At 41.3% G+C, this 20,795-nt stretch overlaps 1 protein-coding gene across 1 annotated transcript; it reads right to left on the reverse strand.

Moving 5' to 3' along the window:
* Positions 1–6,936: 6,936 nt before the first annotated feature.
* On the reverse strand, positions 6,937–20,718 carry LOC110062175 (uncharacterized). The gene is made up of 3 exons (XM_020769035.2): positions 20,360–20,718; positions 19,874–19,925; positions 6,937–8,766 (listed from the first exon to the last, which is right to left on the reverse strand). The coding sequence occupies exons 1-3, from the start codon at positions 20,699–20,701 to the stop codon at positions 8,363–8,365; spliced, it is 798 nt and encodes a 265-aa protein (XP_020624694.2). The 5' UTR covers positions 20,702–20,718; the 3' UTR covers positions 6,937–8,362.
* Between the last annotated feature and the right edge of the window lie 77 nt (positions 20,719–20,795).

A 20,795-nucleotide genomic window follows, 5' to 3' on the forward strand; every position in this document is an offset into this window, starting at 1 on the left:
CCGATGCTTTCAAACGATGGCTGACTCCACTGACGCCAATAATCTGGAACAAAACAAGGTCATTATATATCGGATCACGTCTAAACACACGTGAAGAAAGACTTGGGCAGGAAAAAAAAGTGAGCAGACAAAACCGGGAAATGCCGATAAATCAAGTAATCCCGCAATGATGAACGAATTACACAACATTAACCTTCTTCTCCTTCCCCCCCTGAACCAAGTTTAGATCTACGAACTGAACTTAAAGATACCAAAGTGCCTACGAATGGATGTTGAGCGTGGCGAGCAGACGTAAATGTCTTGTTTACCCAATGAAAGCCATCACAATAAACTCTGAGTTTGCATCGAGATGCTTGTCCAGGCGTAAAGGAGCGTTTGATTAATCAATCTAAAACAGATCTTAAGGAATAAAAACCCAGATCATCTGGAATACTTGTCTGAGTATGTCGTTGGCAGTGGGAGCCACGTGCAGTATTATCATGCTCGCAATTGAAGTTATTGGGTAGAAAATATCGCACAATTACACAGACAAAAAAACAAAAAACAAAAAAAAGCGCTAGGAGAGACTTAGTACATGGAGCTAAGATAGATTGTCAGAGCTTTAGGTGACCATGCACGGCTACCAATGGCTTGGCCAATGGCTCGTACACGCAACGAATCGTAAAAGTCCGTAAATAACAACCTCTGAAAGAAGTGAGCCCACCCCCATCCCCTGAAAATAGAGGAACTAAGGTTTAAAAGTATAAATATTTTTCCAATCAATAACCTGAATAACGTACGATAAACTGATGACGATTCAACTAGGGAAGGTATAGCTTATTCCAGGAGGCGTCATGAAGCGCCCTGGTAAAACAAACCCAGCAAAATTTTCATCAAGTAACAAGACGGTACTAACAGGAACTTTTCTTCAAATTGAAATCACTAAAATTGACAACTTTGCATCATTTTTAACAGGAACGCTTAAAAAGAACGTTTAATCACCTTGAAATTGAAAACTCGACCAAAGCAGTTAAATATTTATAAATAAGACTAACGTAGCAGTGGATCATGAACAGTAAAAATAGTTTAAGGTATCTTACATCACGGTCTAAATAAAAAGTGACCACCCATGTGCCAGCAACATAAATTTAAACTGCAACGAAGAATTTCTGAACGATTTATGAGAACTCAGTGTTTTTACGAATTACACCCACAGCCTTCTAGGAACACAGCCCTGTTTTCATAGATTTAACCAAAAAAGAAATCGCCGGGAAGAGGTACTTACAGTAGAAGTCATTTGCGTCCCCTCGTTAGATGAGAGATTCTCGCCCATATCAACTTTCTTTTCTCTCGTAAGTTCTCGCGCGTTTAGAGATGCGCCACACTCGCGTTTTAGGTGCAGGAATCCCAACCAATAATTACCTAACTTTTTAAAGATGCTACTTTTAGCCCTCCTCCAAATCTACACACGTGCATTGCCCTTGTGGAAATATATCGATTTGAACAGTGTTTGGGTTGGAGAATTTCGCCCATATCAACTTTCTTTTCTCTCGTAAGTTCTCGAGCGTTTCGAGATGCGCCACACTCGCAAACTAGGTTCGAAGATCCCAACCAATGCTTACCTAACTTTTTAAAGATGCTACTTTTAGCCCTCCCCCAAATCTACACACGTGTATTTTACTTGTGGAAGTCTATCGATTTGGACAGTGCTTGGTTGAGAGATCCTCGCCCCTATCAACTTTCTTTTCCCTCGAAAGTTCCGCGCGTTTAGAGATGCACCACACTCGCGTTTTAGGTGCAAGAATCCCAACCAATGCTTATCTAACTTTTTAAAGATGCTATCTTTAGTCCTCCCCCAAATCTACACACGTGTGTTTTACTTGTAAAAGTCTATCGATTTAAATAGTGTTTGGGCTAGAGATTCTCGCCCATATCAACTTTTGTTTCTCTCGTAAGTTCTCGCGCGTTTAGAGATGCGCCACACTCGCGTTTTAGGTGCGGAAATCCCAATCAATGCTTACCTTACTTTTTAAAGATGCTACTTTTAGCCCTCCCCCAAATCTACCCACAGGTATTTCCCTTGTGGAAGTCTATCGATTTGGACAGTGCTTGGGTAAGACATTCTCTCCCATATCAACTTTCTTTTCTCTCGTAAGTTCTCGCGCGTGTAGAGAGGTGCCACACTCGCGGTTTTCGTGCCGGGATCTCAAACTATGCTTACTGGACTTTTTAAAGATGCTAGATTTGGCCCTTTCTTAAATCTACACACCCGTATTTCAATTGTGAAAGTCTATCGACTTGGACAGTGTTTGGGTTGCAGATTCTCGCCCATATCAACTTTCCTTTCTCTCGCAAAGTCTCGCGCGTTTAGGGATGTGTCACACTCGCGTTTTAGCTGCGGGGATCCCAACCAATGCTTACCTTACTTTTTAAAGATGGTACTTTTAGCCCTCCCCCAAATCTACACACGTGTATTTCACTTGTAGAAGTCTATCGATTTGGACACTGCTTGGGTGAGAAATTCTCGCCTATATCAACTTTCTTTTCTCTAGTAAGTTCTCGCGCGTTTAGAGATGCGCCACACTCGCGGTTTTGGTGTCGGGATCTCCAACTATGCTTACTGGACTTTTTAAAGATGCTAGATTTGGTCTTTCTCAAATCTACACACCTGTATTTCACTTGCGAAAGTCTATCGATTTGGACATTGTTTGGGTTGGAGATTCTCGACCATTTATATTTTTTTCTCTCTCGTGTGTTTTCGTGCGTTTAGAGATGCGCCTCAATCGCGATTTCGGTCTCGGCATCTCAAACTATGCTTACTGGACTTTTTAAAGATGCTAGACTTGGCCCTTCTCTAATCTACACACCTGTATTTCACTTGTGAAAGGCTATCGACTTGGAGAGTGTTTGAGTTGGAGATTCTCGCGCATATCAACTTTCTTTTCTTTCGTAAGTTCTCGCGCGTTTAGAGATGCGCCACACTCGCGGTTTTGGTCTCGGCATCTCAAACTACGCTTATGTGCGGGGATCCAAACCAATGCTTACCTAACTTTTTAAAGATGCTATTTTTAGACCTCTCTCAAATCTACCTACGTGTATTTCACTTATGGAAGTATATCGATTTGGAAAGTGTTTAGGTTGGAGATTCTCGCCCATATCAACTTTCTTTTCTCTTGTAAGTTCTCGCGCGTTTAGAGATGCGCCACAATCGCGTTTTAGGTGCAGGGATCCCAACCAATGCTTACCTAACTTTTTAGAAATGCTACTTATAGCCCTCCCCCAAATCTAAACACGTGTGTGTCACTTGTAGAAGTCTCTTGATTTGGACAGTTCTTGGGTAAGAGATTCTCGTTTATATTAACTTTCTTTTCCCTAGTAAGTTCTCGCGAGTTTAGCGATGCGCCACACTCGCGGTTCTGGTGTCGGGATTTTAAACTATGCTTACTGGACTTTTTAAAGATGCTAGATTAGGCCCTTTCTCAAATCTATACACGTGTATTTCACTTGTAGTAGTTTGTCGCTTTGGACAATGCTTGGGTTGGAGATTCTCGCCTATTTATATTTTTCCCTCTCGCGTGTTTTCGCGCGTTTAGAGATGCGTCACACTCGCAATTTCGGTGTCTGCATCTCACACTATGCTTACTGGACTTTTGGCAGATGCTAGATTTGGCCATTTCTCAAATCTACACACGTGTATTTTACTTGTGGTAGTCTCTTGCTATGGACAATGCTTGGGTTGGAGATTCTAACCAATTTTTTTTTTTTTTGTCTCACGTGTTTTCGCAGGTTTAGAGATGCGCCACACTCGCGTTTTCGGTATCGGCTTCCCAAACTATGCTTACTGGACTTTTCGAAGGTGACAGATTTGGCCCTTTCTCTAATCTACAAACGTGCATTTTACTTGTGGAAGTCTATTGATTTAGACAGTGTTTAGGTTAGACATTCTTGCCCATATCAACTTTGTTTTCTCTCGTAAGTTCTCGCGCGTTTAGAGATACGCCGCACTTGTGTTTTAGGTGCGGGGATCCCAAACAATGCTTACCAAACTTTTTAAAGATGCGATTTATAGCCCTCTCCCAAATCTACATATAGCCTCTCTTTAACTCACTTAGTGACTAGAAACTCTAACTAACTCGAGAACTAACTCGAGAAGACTTTGGTTTTCAGTGAAATGGACGGAGGAAAAATTTTTTCACGCTTGGTTATAAGCAGTCTGGCCGAAATATAGCCACTTAGTGACTCGAAAGTCGCCGGGACTGGGTTACGCAAAGCGTGATTTTGACCAACTTTGGGTCGATTTCCAGGAACTTGGGCGATATTTCCGAGTCCCAGGGACTCTAAACTAATTCGAAAAGACTTTGGTTTTCAGTGAAATCGACAGAGGAAAATGTTTTAAGCGCTTGGTTATGAGCAGTCTGACTGAAATATAGGCCCTCTTTAACTCACTTATTTAAATGACTAAAAACTCGCCGAGACCGGGCTAGGCGCACTGTTCTTTTGACCAACTTTGGGTTGATTTCCAGGATTTTGGGCGATATCTCCGAGTCCCAGGGACTCTAAACTAATTCGAAAAGACTTTGGTTTTCAGTGAAATGGACAGAGGAAAATTTTTTAAGCGCTTGGTTATGAGCAGTCTGACTGAAATATAGGCCCTCTTTAACTCACTTATTTAGATGACTAAAAACTCGCCGAGACCGGGCTAGGCGCACTGTTCTTTTGACCAACTTTGGGTTGATTTCCAGGATTTTTGGGCGATATTTCCGAGTCCCAGGCACTCTAATTCGACATAAAGCTGGTCAAAATCACGCTGCGCGTACCCCGGTCTCGGCGACTTTTTAGTCACAGTCACTAAGTGAGTTAATATCAAGACCAGACTGCTCATACTGCGTTCAAAAATGTTTTTTTCTGTTCATTTTATTAAAAACCGAACCCTTTACGAATTAGTTTAGAGTCCCTAGGACTGGGAATTATCGCCCAAGTTCCTGGAAATCGACCTAAAATTTGTCAAAAATAACGCTGTGCGTAGCCCGGTCTCGGCGACTTTTTAGTCACTAAGTTAGTTAAAGAGGGGCTATATTTCGGCCAGACTACTCATAAAAAAGGGTTCAAAAATTTTTCCTTTGTCCATTCCACAGAAAGTTAGTCTTTTCGAATTAGATTGGAGTCCCTGGCACTCGGAAATATCGACCAAGTTCCTGGAAATCGACCCAAAGTTGGTCAAAATCACGCTGCGCGTAGCCCAGTCTCGACGACTTTCTAGTCAATAAGTGGCTCATGATATTTCGCCCAGAATACTCATAACCAAGCGTTCAAAAGTTTTTCCTTTGTCCATTTTACTCAAAACCAAAATCTTCTCGAATAAGTTTAGATTCCCCGAGACTCGGAAATATTGCCCAAGTTCCTTGAAATCGACCTAAAGTTGGTCAAAATCACGCAACGCGTACCCCGGTCTCGGCGAATTTCTAGTCACTAAATGAGTTAAAGAGGGCCTATATTTCCGCCAGACTGCTCATAATCAAACGTTTAGAGATTTTTCTTCTGTCCATTTCACTGAAAACCAAAGTCTTGCCAAATTAGTTTACAGTCCCTAGGATTCGGAATTATCGCCCAAGTTCCTGGAAATCGACCAAAAGCTGGTCAAAATCACGTTGCGCGTAGCCCAGTCTTGGCGACTTTGAGGACTGTTTAAATCGATACACTTCCACAAGTGAAATACACGTGTGTAGATTTGGGGAGGGCGGTAAGCATAAGTTGGGATACTCACAACAAAATCTCGAGTTTTCCGATTGAAACTTAGATCACAAAATTAAGTGTAAGTCGCATGACAGAATTTGATAGCATTGTAGATAAGCTGACACACTACAAAGTAGTATTTCCGTACACTCGGAAAATTTGCAAAAGGGATGAAAATAAAGAGGGCGTAAAGTACAGCAACACATCTTATTTAATTTCTTTCCTTAATTGAGATTTAAAGTTTAATATTCCAACGAAAAAAAGAAAGACTATCTGAATTGCTTCATAACCACAACAGACACAAATAATAAATTTCTATGTATTTACAAGTTTTCTTTTTACTAGTTGTTTTACGGTTTATTATATGGATTTCCTGTGAGCTAGGTGAGTTTTTTTAATTTCATTTTTATTTTATTTATTCTGTAATACCGTTACTTATAGTCTGGAGGCGCGGTGGCCTCAAGGTTAGTGCGCTCGACTTCGACGTCTCCGGATCGAGTAACCCGGGTTCGAGCCCTGGCTGGGGACATTGCATTGTAGTCTTGGGCAAGACACTACTCTTACAGTGCCTCTCTCAGCTCCACCCAGGTGTAGAAATGGGTACCGGCGAGCCTAATGCTGGGGGTAACCCTGCGATGGACTAGCCTCCCATCCAGAGGGGAGTTTGAAATACTCCTAGTCGCTTCATGCTACAGAAACCAGAGATAAGCTCCGGTCTGATGGGTCACTTGGCTCGTATGCAGACTTAACCTATCACTTATAGTTATCTCATATACCACTTAAAAAATGTCACTTACTTTTGTTTCCTGCTCTAGCATTACTTCTATTTGTCTCTAATATTTGTTACATCTGTTCCCACAGAACCACATTACATTACCTACATATGTCTCATACTGATTAGTTAACTATTTACAACACATTACTTACATTTAATTTTTCTTCTTCAGATGGGCCAGATATGATACCAAACAGTTTTCTTCAGTTGGTGGAGTAAGTTTTGTCTTGTTAGTAGCATTAAACCCAGTTTATTACATTGTTTATGATCGTCTTTGCAAATTGGCAGTTAGTAAAAGTATGTTCAATTGAGTCTTGCTTTTCACAGTAAAAGATATCCGTTTGAGCGAGGTGAGATAAAATAACCCTTCACTGACCTTCTTTTGCATGCAGTATATTTGCTTGACCAGAGGGCGTCAGATTCAAGATTCAGATTAACCCCCCCTCCCTCCCTCCCCACGAATGATATTTGAAAATTGTCTTAAAAATGCACAAGCCTTTAGGCGAGTGTAATTTGAAAGAATTTTCAAATATCATAAGTAGTGTAAATCTTAATTACTCGAACTTTCATACGATTACTCATTATATGACTAGGAAAATTACGAACGCGCGAGCGTTAATTTACACTACAGAGCGAAATAATTATTAACGATTAAACTGGCCTACTCACAGCCAATCACAATGAAGTAATTTTGTCAGTCGAATAACATTGTATTTTATCTGATTGCTAATCAGTTCAATTTAACATGCATGCATTTTCTTCAAGAAAGGTAGGAAGTTTTATATCTGAGTTCGCCATCAAATTTGCCCGTTTAATGTATAGTTCTAGTTAAAAAATTCAGCGCAAGGCTTCGCGCTCCAAATATTTGAAAAACCCTGTATTCGTAGCAGTTAACCTTCTTGAGATCTGTGAACAACATCAGGCTTAAATTCACTAAATCGTGATTTGACTTATTCGTTTGGTTCATTTAACAGATGTTACATTTAACAATTCAACTGAGTAATTTTGTACTCTGCGGGTGACAAGACTGAAAGAAGAGATATTGACACGAATTCATTTTGTACTCAATATAATGATATTCTTTCCTTTGACTGGTGCCGAGGGTAACAATTAGTTTTGTTTGCTAAGAACATTGACATTCGAGAGGAAACGAGCGAAATTATCTGATTTGTTATATAGCATGCTCAACAAAAGGGCTTCTGTTCGACACCTAGCTTGAGAGGAGTTTGGGATTATTTCTCGGAGTAAGCCTATGCTTCTGACAGGAAAAAAAGGACGTCTTCTTTAAGTCATGAATTAGTAGCTCCAATATATGTAAAAGTAGCAATGGTCGGTCAACACCGATGGCGGATCCAGCCCTTGAACTAAAGGGGAGGCGGTTTTGTTTTGATTGCCCTGCTGGCTTTTCCTCCTTCTGTTATTTATCCTTTTTTACCCAAAATAGGGGGGAGGGGGCTCGGGTCCCCCGGGCCCCTCCGCTGAACACTTACCACGATTGGCACTGCTCGAAAACCTAACTGTTCATGTAGCTTCCACTAGTCCCATTCAAACAAGATTATCACAGTTACCTAGCTCATCTAAAATATGCTATACATATATATTAGATAAACTAATTAATCATGTTATAATATTGAGAAATAAAGATAAGATGTTGTTGTTGTTTGTTGTTATTTAGCGGCATAAATTTTGTAAGTTATACCCGCTCAGAGACTTTTGGCGGGAAACAGATTTTTGTTAGATGTCATGTGACCCTGACGAAGTCAATGCGAGTGCGCGCTGTTGAGGTAAAATTTCAGCTATATAACAATGGCCGTGAAATAAACATTTATGAAAATAACGGCATGTACCCTTGACCTCTAATTTTTAATGAGGGATTTACTGCAGATTTAGTCTGCAATAACAGCTACCAAGTCTCTGTCTAAATGTCCATATCCACTTCGCGGTCCGGTCGATACCAGCTATGTATCCCCCAGGCCCATCACCGTGTCTTTGAACTTCCCATGCCGCTGGCCAACTGCTGTCATCAAAATCAGGTGAATTCCATCTGAGATGAGAGCGTTCGCTGCATTTCCAGTTCGAGTTAGTTACCAGTCCATTGCTGAAGGAACCGAGTATCCCTGGATGATAATGAGAGCTCTTCGCTTCCACTGTAATAATTTTGGTATTGCCTGGTATGACGAAATCTGTGGCCGTCCTCCACCCCCCCTTGTCTTTTCCTAGGCTTATCCCATCAGCAAACAGTTCCATGGAGTCTCGACAAGTAAATGTTGCGGTGAAATCTGGGATGGAAAAAGTCATTATTGTAACGACGTTTTTCATTTCATGTGAGACGAAACAAGAACTGAGCAAACTCTCGAAAAGCGTGATAAATCATACTTGCATTGTCATTCTCCCCTTATTCGCCCCTCCCTCTAATTGTTAAGATGGCAAAGTAGTAAAAAAAAAGAGGCTCAGTAGCCCAGTTTTGTATTATCGGTTTTGGATTGGAAGGCATGGAGGCTCATGCGGAAGGATATCATTAAAAAGACATTAATGTCATTTGCATTTGAAAAGACTCCCCGCATTAGCTTCTACCGAGAATACGAAAAGGGTCTATTGGACGCCTCTCTGAGCGCACTCTTGAACAGGCCCCAGCCAACCACATACAAGCATTACATTATAGCCACACATTTGTCTCAACTGGGCACTTCTGGTACCGAGGGTGGTTGCTGACGTGAGAATCATGACGGGACGCACGTGGCTTCTACTGCAAGTACCGCAGAGAAATGGTAGGAAATTTTCATAGCGTTTCTTACATACTCTCACTAGGGTTCTTCATCTTGCGGCCAGTGAAGCGTCATAATGTGTTTTAGTGACATGTCGATGATATGAAATGAAAAATAAACCAGAAAGGGCCGATGGAACATGGGGGAAGCTTTAAAATGAAATCACGATATTAATAGTGCTTTAAAAGTAAATGGTGAGTTCGAGTCAGTCCCGATGCTTTCAAACGATGGCTGACTCCACTGACGCCAATAATCTGGAACAAAACAAGGTCATTATATATCGGATCACGTCTAAACACGCGTGAAGAAAGACTTGGGCAGGAAAAAAAAGTGAGCGGACAAAACCGGGAAATGCCGATAAATCAAGTAATCCCGCAATGATGAACGAATAACACAACATTAACCTTCTTCTCCTTCCCCCCCTGAACCAAGTTTAGATCTACGAACTGAACTTAAAGATACCAAAGTGCCTACGAATGGATGTTGAGCGTGGCGAGCAGACGTAAATGTCTTGTTTACCCAATGAAAGCCATCACAATAAACTCTGAGTTTGCATCGAGATGCTTGTCCAGGCGTAAAGGAGCGTTTGATTAATCACTCTAAAACAGATCTTAAGGAATAAAAACCCAGATCATCTGGAATACTTGTCTGAGTATGTCGTTGGCAGTGGGAGCCACGTGCAGTATTATCATGCTCGGCAATTGAAGTTATTGGGTAGAAAATATCGCACAATTACACAGACAAAAAAACAAAAAACAAAAAAAAGCGCTAGGAGAGACTTAGTACATGGAGCTAAGATAGATTGTCAGAGCTTTAGGTGACCATGCACGGCTACCAATGGCTTGGCCAATGGCTCGTACACGCAACGAATCGTAAAAGTCCGTAAATAACAACCTCTGAAAAAAGTGAGCCCACCCCCATCCCCTGAAAATAGAGGAACTAAGGTTGAAAAGTATAAATATTTTTCCAATCAATAACCTGAATAACGTACGATAAACTGATGACGATTCAACTAGGGAAGGTATAGCTTATTCCAGGAGGCGTCATGAAGCGCCCTGGTAAAACAAACCCAGCAAAATTTTCATCAAGTAACAAGATGGTACTAACAGGAACTTTTCTTCAAATTGAAATCACTAAAATTGACAACTTTGCATCATTTTTAACAGGAACGCTTAAAAAGAACGTTTAATCACCTTGAAATTGAAAACTCGACCAAAGCAGTTAAATATTTATAAATAAGACTAACGTAGCAGTGGATCATGAACAGTAAAAATAGTTTAAGGTATCTTACATCACGGTCTAAATAAAAAGTGACCACCCATGTGCCAGCAACATAAATTTAAACTGCAACGAAGAATTTCTGAACGATTTATGAGAACTCAGTGTTTTTACGAATTACACCCACAGCCTTCTAGGAACACAGCCCTGTTTTCATAGATTTAACCAAAAAAGAAATCGCCGGGAAGAGGTACTTACAGTAGAAGTCATTTGCGTCCCCTCGTTAGATGAGAGATTCTCGCCCATATCAACTTTCTTTTCTCTCGTAAGTTCTCGCGCGTTTAGAGATGCGCCACACTCGCGTTTTAGGTGCAGGAATCCCAACCAATAATTACCTAACTTTTTAAAGATGCTACTTTTAGCCCTCCTCCAAATCTACACACGTGCATTGCCCTTGTGGAAATATATCGATTTGAACAGTGTTTGGGTTGGAGAATTTCGCCCATATCAACTTTCTTTTCTCTCGTAAGTTCTCGAGCGTTTCGAGATGCGCCACACTCGCAAACTAGGTTCGAAGATCCCAACCAATGCTTACCTAACTTTTTAAAGATGCTACTTTTAGCCCTCCTCCAAATCTACACACGTGCATTGCCCTTGTGGAAATATATCGATTTGAACAGTGTTTGGGTTGGAGAATTTCGCCCATATCAACTTTCTTTTCTCTCGTAAGTTCTCGAGCGTTTCGAGATGCGCCACACTCGCAAACTAGGTTCGAAGATCCCAACCAATGCTTACCTAACTTTTTAAAGATGCTACTTTTAGCCCTCCCCCAAATCTACACACGTGTATTTTACTTGTGGAAGTCTATCGATTTGGACAGTGCTTGGTTGAGAGATCCTCGCCCCTATCAACTTTCTTTTCCCTCGAAAGTTCCGCGCGTTTAGAGATGCACCACACTCGCGTTTTAGGTGCAAGAATCCCAACCAATGCTTATCTAACTTTTTAAAGATGCTATCTTTAGTCCTCCCCCAAATCTACACACGTGTGTTTTACTTGTAAAAGTCTATCGATTTAAATAGTGTTTGGGCTAGAGATTCTCGCCCATATCAACTTTTGTTTCTCTCGTAAGTTCTCGCGCGTTTAGAGATGCGCCACACTCGCGTTTTAGGTGCGGAAATCCCAATCAATGCTTACCTTACTTTTTAAAGATGCTACTTTTAGCCCTCCCCCAAATCTACCCACAGGTATTTCCCTTGTGGAAGTCTATCGATTTGGACAGTGCTTGGGTAAGACATTCTCTCCCATATCAACTTTCTTTTCTCTCGTAAGTTCTCGCGCGTGTAGAGAGGTGCCACACTCGCGGTTTTCGTGCCGGGATCTCAAACTATGCTTACTGGACTTTTTAAAGATGCTAGATTTGGCCCTTTCTTAAATCTACACACCCGTATTTCAATTGTGAAAGTCTATCGACTTGGACAGTGTTTGGGTTGCAGATTCTCGCCCATATCAACTTTCCTTTCTCTCGCAAAGTCTCGCGCGTTTAGGGATGTGTCACACTCGCGTTTTAGCTGCGGGGATCCCAACCAATGCTTACCTTACTTTTTAAAGATGGTACTTTTAGCCCTCCCCCAAATCTACACACGTGTATTTCACTTGTAGAAGTCTATCGATTTGGACACTGCTTGGGTGAGAAATTCTCGCCTATATCAACTTTCTTTTCTCTAGTAAGTTCTCGCGCGTTTAGAGATGCGCCACACTCGCGGTTTTGGTGTCGGGATCTCCAACTATGCTTACTGGACTTTTTAAAGATGCTAGATTTGGTCTTTCTCAAATCTACACACCTGTATTTCACTCGCGAAAGTCTATCGATTTGGACATTGTTTGGGTTGGAGATTCTCGACCATTTATATTTTTTTCTCTCTCGTGTGTTTTCGTGCGTTTAGAGATGCGCCTCAATCGCGATTTCGGTCTCGGCATCTCAAACTATGCTTACTGGACTTTTTAAAGATGCTAGACTTGGCCCTTCTCTAATCTACACACCTGTATTTCACTTGTGAAAGGCTATCGACTTGGAGAGTGTTTGAGTTGGAGATTCTCGCGCATATCAACTTTCTTTTCTTTCGTAAGTTCTCGCGCGTTTAGAGATGCGCCACACTCGCGGTTTTGGTCTCGGCATCTCAAACTACGCTTATGTGCGGGGATCCAAACCAATGCTTACCTAACTTTTTAAAGATGCTATTTTTAGACCTCTCTCAAATCTACCTACGTGTATTTCACTTATGGAAGTATATCGATTTGGAAAGTGTTTAGGTTGGAGATTCTCGCCCATATCAACTTTCTTTTCTCTTGTAAGTTCTCGCGCGTTTAGAGATGCGCCACAATCGCGTTTTAGGTGCAGGGATCCCAACCAATGCTTACCTAACTTTTTAGAAATGCTACTTATAGCCCTCCCCCAAATCTAAACACCTGTGTGTCACTTGTAGAAGTCTCTTGATTTGGACAGTTCTTGGGTAAGAGATTCTCGTTTATATTAACTTTCTTTTCCCTAGTAAGTTCTCGCGAGTTTAGCGATGCGCCACACTCGCGGTTCTGGTGTCGGGATTTTAAACTATGCTTACTGGACTTTTTAAAGATGCTAGATTAGGCCCTTTCTCAAATCTATACACGTGTATTTCACTTGTAGTAGTTTGTCGCTTTGGACAATGCTTGGGTTGGAGATTCTCGCCTATTTATATTTTTCCCTCTCGCGTGTTTTCGCGCGTTTAGAGATGCGTCACACTCGCAATTTCGGTGTCTGCATCTCACACTATGCTTACTGGACTTTTGGCAGATGCTAGATTTGGCCATTTCTCAAATCTACACACGTGTATTTTACTTGTGGTAGTCTCTTGCTATGGACAATGCTTGGGTTGGAGATTCTAACCAATTTTTTTTTTTTTTGTCTCACGTGTTTTCGCAGGTTTAGAGATGCGCCACACTCGCGTTTTCGGTATCGGCTTCCCAAACTATGCTTACTGGGCTTTTCGAAGGTGACAGATTTGGCCCTTTCTCTAATCTACAAACGTGCATTTTACTTGTGGAAGTCTATTGATTTAGACAGTGTTTAGGTTAGACATTCTTGCCCATATCAACTTTGTTTTCTCTCGTAAGTTCTCGCGCGTTTAGAGATACGCCGCACTTGTGTTTTAGGTGCGGGGATCCCAAACAATGCTTACCAAACTTTTTAAAGATGCGATTTATAGCCCTCTCCCAAATCTACATATAGCCTCTCTTTAACTCACTTAGTGACTAGAAACTCTAACTAACTCGAGAACTAACTCGAGAAGACTTTGGTTTTCAGTGAAATGGACGGAGGAAAAATTTTTTAACGCTTGGTTATAAGCAGTCTGGCCGAAATATAGCCACTTAGTGACTCGAAAGTCGCCGGGACTGGGTTACGCAAAGCGTGATTTTGACCAACTTTGGGTCGATTTCCAGGAACTTGGGCGATATTTCCGAGTCCCAGGGACTCTAAACTAATTCGAAAAGACTTTGGTTTTCAGTGAAATCGACAGAGGAAAATGTTTTAAGCGCTTGGTTATGAGCAGTCTGACTAAAATATAGGCCCTCTTTAACTCACTTATTTAAATGACTAAAAACTCGCCGAGACCGGGCTAGGCGCACTGTTCTTTTGACCAACTTTGGGTTGATTTCCAGGATTTTGGGCGATATCTCCGAGTCCCAGGGACTCTAAACTAATTCGAAAAGACTTTGGTTTTCAGTGAAATGGACAGAGGAAAATTTTTTAAGCGCTTGGTTATGAGCAGTCTGACTGAAATATAGGCCCTCTTTAACTCACTTATTTAAATGACTAAAAACTCGCCGAGACCGGGCTAGGCGCACTGTTCTTTTGACCAACTTTGGGTTGATTTCCAGGATTTTTGGGCGATATTTCCGAGTCCCAGGCACTCTAATTCGACATAAAGCTGGTCAAAATCACGCTGCGCGTACCCCGGTCTCGGCGACTTTTTAGTCACAGTCACTAAGTGAGTTAATATCAAGACCAGACTGCTCATACTGCGTTCAAAAATGTTTTTTTCTGTTCATTTTATTAAAAACCGAACCCTTTACGAATTAGTTTAGAGTCCCTAGGACTGAGAATTATCGCCCAAGTTCCTGGAAATCGACCTAAAATTTGTCAAAAATAACGCTGTGCGTAGCCCGGTCTCGGCGACTTTTTAGTCACTAAGTTAGTTAAAGAGGGGCTATATTTCGGCCAGACTACTCATAAAAAAGGGTTCAAAAATTTTTCCTTTGTCCATTCCACAGAAAGTTAGTCTTTTCGAATTAGATTGGAGTCCCTGGCACTCGGAAATATCGACCAAGTTCCTGGAAATCGACCCAAAGTTGGTCAAAATCACGCTGCGCGTAGCCCAGTCTCGACGACTTTCTAGTCAATAAGTGGCTCATGATATTTCGCCCAGAATACTCATAACCAAGCGTTCAAAAGTTTTTCCTTTGTCCATTTTACTCAAAACCAAAATCTTCTCGAATAAGTTTAGATTCCCCGAGACTCGGAAATATTGCCCAAGTTCCTTGAAATCGACCTAAAGTTGGTCAAAATCACGCAACGCGTACCCCGGTCTCGGCGAATTTCTAGTCACTAAATGAGTTAAAGAGGGCCTATATTTCCGCCAGACTGCTCATAATCAAACGTTTAGAGATTTTTCTTCTGTCCATTTCACTGAAAACCAAAGTCTTGCCAAATTAGTTTACAGTCCCTAGGATTCGGAATTATCGCCCAAGTTCCTGGAAATCGACCAAAAGCTGGTCAAAATCACGTTGCGCGTAGCCCAGTCTTGGCGACTTTGAGGACTGTTTAAATCGATACACTTCCACAAGTGAAATACACGTGTGTAGATTTGGGGAGGGCGGTAAGCATAAGTTGGGATACTCACAACAAAATCTCGAGTTTTCCGCATTGCTAAACGCGCGAAAACACGCGAGTGAAAAAAGATATAAATGACGAAAATCTTTAACCCAGGCATTGTCCAAAGCGACAGACTTCCGCAAGTAAAATACACGTGTGTAGATTTGAGAAAGGGCCAAATCTAGCATCTTTAAAAAGTCCAGTAAGCATAGTTTAAAATCCCGACACCAGAACCGCGAGTGTGGCGCATCGCTAAACTCGCGAGAACTTACTAGGGAAAAGAAAGTTAATATAAACGAGAATCTCTTACCCAAGAACTGTCCAAATCAAGAGACTTCTACAAGTGACACACAGGTGTTTAGATTTGGGGGAGGGCTATAAGTAGCATTTCTAAAAAGTTAGGTAAGCATTGGTTGGGATCCCTGCACCTAAAACGCGATTGTGGCGCATCTCTAAACGCGCGAGAACTTACAAGAGAAAAGAAAGTTGATATGGGCGAGAATCTCCAACCTAAACACTTTCCAAATCGATATACTTCCATAAGTGAAATACACGTAGGTAGATTTGAGAGAGGTCTAAAAATAGCATCTTTAAAAAGTTAGGTAAGCATTGGTTTGGATCCCCGCACATAAAACGCGAGTGTGGCGCATCTCTAAACGGGTGAGAACTTACGAGAGAAAAGAAAGTTGATATGGGGAACAATATCCAACCTAAACTCTGTCCAAATTGATAGACTTCAACAAGTAAAATACAAGTGTGTAGATATAAAACACAGCTAAAAGTAACATTTTTAAAAAGTTAGATAACCATTAGTTGGGATCCCGCACCTAAAACGCGAGTGTGGCGCATCTCTAAACGCGCGAGAACTTACGACAGAAAAGAAAGTTGATATGGGCGAGAATCTCTAACCCAAACACTCTCTAAATCGATAGACTTCCATAAGTAAAATACACGTGTGTAGATTTTAGGAAGGGCCAAAACTAGCAACTTTAAAAAGTCCAGTAAGGATAGTTTGAGATGCTGACATCGAATTCGAGAGTGTGGCGCATCTTTGAACGCGCGAAAACACGCGAGAGAAAAAATATATAAATAGGCGAGAATCTTCAACCCAAGCATTGTCCAAAGTGACAGACTTCCACAAGGGAAATGCAAGTTTGTAGATTTGAGAAAGGGCCAAATCTAGCATCTTTAAAAAGCCCAATAAGCATAGTTTGAGATGCCGTCACGAAAACCCCGAGTGTGACGCATCTCTAAACGCACGAGAGCTTACTAGAGAAAAGAAAGTTAATAAGGGCGAGAATCTCGTACCCAAGCACTGTCCAAATCGATAGACTTCCACAAGTAAAATACACGTCTGTAGATTTGGAAGAGGGCTAAAAGAAGCATCTTTAAAAAGTTAGGTTAGCATTGGCTGGGATTCCTGCACTTAAAACCGAGGGTGTCGCATCTCTAAACGCGCGAGAGCCTACGAGAGAAAACAAAGTTGTCATGGGCGAGAATTTCCAACCCAAAAACTGTCCGAATGCATAGACTTCCACAAGTAAAACACACGTGTGTAGATTTGAGGGAGGGCTAAAAATAGCATCTTTTAAAAGTTAGGTAAGCATTGATTGGGATCCCCGCACATAAAACGCGAGTGTGGCGCATCTCTAAGCGCGCGAGAACTTACAAGAGAAAAGAAAGTTTATATGGGCGAGAATCTCCAAATTAAACACTGTCCAAAGCGACAAACTACCACAAGTGAAATACACGTGTGTAGATTTGAAAAAGGGCCAAATCTAGCATCTCTAAAAAATCCAATGAGCATAGTTTGATGTGCCAACACCAAAACCGCGAGTGTGGCTCATCTCTAAACGCGCGAGAACTTACTAGAGAAAAGAAAGTTAATATGGGCGAGAATCTCGTACCCAAGCACTGTGCAAATCGATAGACTTCCAGAAGTGAAATACACGTGTGCAGATTTGAGTGAAAGGCTTTAAGTAGCATCTTTAAAAAGTTTGATAAGCATTACTTGGGATCCTTGCAACTAAAACGCGAGTGTGGCGCATCTCTAAATGCGGGAAAACGTACGAGAGAAAAGAAAGTTTATATGGGCCAGAATCTTGAACTGAACCACTCTCTAAATCGATAGACTTATACAAGTGAAATACAATTGTGTTGATTTAAGAAAGGGCCAGATCTAGCATCTTCAAAACGTCCACTAAGCGTAGTTTGAAATGCCGACACCGACATCGCGAGTGCAGTGCATCTCTAAATTCACAAAAACACGCGACAGAAAAAAATATAAATGGGCGAGAATCTCCAACATTGTTCAGAGCGACAGACTACCATGAGTGAAATACACGTGTGTATTTAAAAAGTCCAGTAAGCATAGTTTGAGATCCAGACACCAAAACCGCGAGTGTGGCGCATCTCTAAACGCGTGAGAACTTACGAGAGAAAAGAAAGTTGATATGGGCGAGAATACCCAACCCAAACGCTGTCCAAATCGATGGACATCCACAAAATAAATACACGTGGGTAGATTTGGGGGAGGGCTAAAAGTTGCATCTTTAAAACGTAAGGTAAGCACTGGTTGCTATACCCGCACTTAAAACGTGAGTCCAAATCGAAAGACTTCCACAAGTGAGATACACCTGTGTAGATTCGGGAGAGGGCTAAAAGTAGCATCGTTAAAAGGTTAGGTAAGTATTGTTTGGGATCCTCGCACCTAAAACGCGAGTGTAGCGTATCTCTAAACGCGCGAGAACTTACGAGAGAAAAGAAAGTTGATAAGAGCGAGAATCTTTACCCAAGCACTGTCCAAATCGATAGACTTCCAGAAGTGAAATACACGTGTGTAGATTTGAGGGAGGGCTAAAACTAGGGTCTTTAAAATGTTAGAACTTATGAGAAAAACGAAAGTTGATATGAGCGAGAATCTCCAACCTAAACACTGTGCAAATCGATAGTTTTCCACAAGTAAAATACACGTGTGTAGATTTGAGGGAGGGCTAAAAGTAGCATCTTTAAAAGTTTAGTAAGCATAGTTTGAGATGCTAACATCGAAATCGAGAGTGTGGCGCATTTCTGAACACGCGAAAACACGCGAGACTTTTACGATTCGTTGCGTGTACGAGCCATTGGCCAAGCGATTGGCCAAGTTATTGGTAGCCGTGCATGGTTACCTAAAGCACTGACAATCTATCTTAGCTCTATGTACTAAGTTTCTACTCGCGCTTTTTTTTTTTTTTGCCCTAGGCTGTGTAATTGTGCGATATTTTCTGCACAATAACTTCAATTGCCGAGCATGATAATACTGCATGTGGCTCCTACTGCCAACGACATACTCCTAAGATCTGTTTTAGATTGATTAATCAAACGCTCCTTTACGCCCGGACAAGCATCTCGATGCAAGCTCAGAGTTTATTGTGATGGCTTTCATTGGGTAAACAAGACATTTACGTCTGCTCGCCGCGCTCAACATCCATTCGTAGGCACTTTGGTATCTTTAAGTTCACTTCGTAGATCTAAACTTGGTTTAGGGGGAGAAGTAGAGGAAGGTTCATGTTGTGTAATTCGTTCATCATTGCGGGATTACTTGATTTATCGGCATTTCCCGGTTTTGTCCCCTCACGTTTTTTTCCTGCTCAAGTCTTCACGTGTGTTTAGACGTGATCCGATATATAATGACCTTGTTTTGTTCCAGATTATTGGCGTCGGTGGAGTCCGCCATCATTTGAAAGCATCGGGACTGATTCGAACACGCTATTTACTTTTAAAGCACTATTAATATCGTGACTTCATTTTAAAGTTTCTCTCATGTTCCATCGGCCCTTTCTGGTTTATTTTTCATTTCATATCATCGACATGTCACTGAAAGAGATTATGACGCTTCACTGGCCGCAAGACGAAAACCCTAGTGAGAGTATGTAAGGAATGCTAGGAAAATTTCCTACCATTTCTCTGCGGTACTTACAGTAGAAGCTCAGTGCGTCCCGTCATGTACTGTACAGTCGAACCTCCACTAACAGCCACCTCTCTACAGCGGCCACTTTTTTTCGTCCCGGCGGACGGTCCATATATTCACTCTTATTTTAACCTCTCTGCAATGGTCACCCCTCCACAACGGAAACGGCCACTAAAGCGCGTCCCAAAATCTCTCCACAACGTAACCTCTCTCCAAAACGACCAGTTACAAAATAATGGTGTTTACCAAACCCCAGGTTATATTGTAAAAGGTTACGAAACTTGATCCGTAGCGCACGTCGTTGGTCTCTGTTTCTGTTTGGTTTCTGTTTTATTGATATATTTTGATTGTGTTAGGTATTTCTATGCTACAGTAAGCATTTTTTTAGATACAAAAACAGGTTTCAAAGACAGGTTTCATGTTACACTCCTACCTCCCCACCTCTCGAAAATGGTCATTTTCATCTGTTCCAAAGGTGGCCATTTTAGAGAGGTTTGACTGGGTTAGGGCTTATCTTGCAAATATTACTCTCATTAGCCACTCACCTTTTTTTCGCCTTGGAGGTTTAGTAGTTTCACTGTCGTACGGCAGGTTCTCCTGCAAGTTAAAATTATCTTCAGTCAGATATTGCAAATTATATCGTGCAGCTAAAGCATAGAAAGTTCGTCTAGAAATATCTTCAGAAGGTATACAAAATAAAAATGTAACAAAAAATGATAATTTCTTTAATACGAAACACTGAGGAGCTCTTATGAATTCGTTGTAAAATTTGCAGTGTGGAAAACCACAAACACAACCACAGACACAACCCGCATACGGACGCTAGAACCAAGATTTAAACCTGGGCCACATTTCTTGCATATAGGGGGCAAACGCTCTCAAAACCATGCTGTCCCCTGCTTCCCACAACGTGGGATCGGAAAGACTCTGCTGAAACGTTCGTGTGCAACCTGTATTGCCCCTGCTTACCAAATATCCACTCGTCTTATTTCAACCCAACGAAAACAAGAAAAATTATGTTTCAAAATTACCTTCAGGATCATTGTGAAAATAACACCTTGCTGATCATGAAGATTGCTGTTTACGTCGAAGAGAGACCTCTCGTGTTTGTTCAGTTCACAAGTTCCTTTGCCATTCTTTGAAGACATCACAAAGTTTGCAGAAGTACACCAAGCGTTTTGTAAACATGACTGACTGCACGAAATTAAACTGGAAGACTTGAAACGCTTCACAACGTGATCCGGTAGTCGTTTATTTTCTTGTGTTAGAAAATATGCTGAACGCAAAGATTGAGAATTTCCTTCGACTACGAAAACGACGATATTTATCATCAGTTGAAACAGAATGAAAGCGAGAACTTGCTTAACCTCCATGCTCTAACAAACATTAATACGAAGTAAGAAGTTTAATTAAATACTTATTTTTTAATACTTTTATTTCAATCAGAGTGGGAAGGTGGTATCTAGT

Source organism: Orbicella faveolata, unplaced genomic scaffold (assembly GCF_042242905.1).
Source record: "Orbicella faveolata isolate gen_17 unplaced genomic scaffold, um_ofav_v1 contig_14, whole genome shotgun sequence".
Taxonomy (NCBI): domain Eukaryota; kingdom Metazoa; phylum Cnidaria; class Anthozoa; order Scleractinia; family Merulinidae; genus Orbicella; species Orbicella faveolata.

Excerpts from the sequence above, each read along its gene's own strand:
- LOC110062175 (XM_020769035.2), bottom strand. The coding sequence starts at position 20,701 with ATGGAGGTTAAGCAAGTTCTCGCTTTCATTCTGTTTCAACTGATGATA. Across the intron at positions 19,926-20,359 it reads TTTTCACAATGATCCTGAAG|GAGAACCTGCCGTACGACAG; the intron begins GTAATTTTGAAA and ends TTTAACTTGCAG. Across the intron at positions 8,767-19,873 it reads ACCTCCAAGGCGAAAAAAAG|ATTTCACCGCAACATTTACT; the intron begins GTGAGTGGCTAA and ends TTTCCATCCCAG.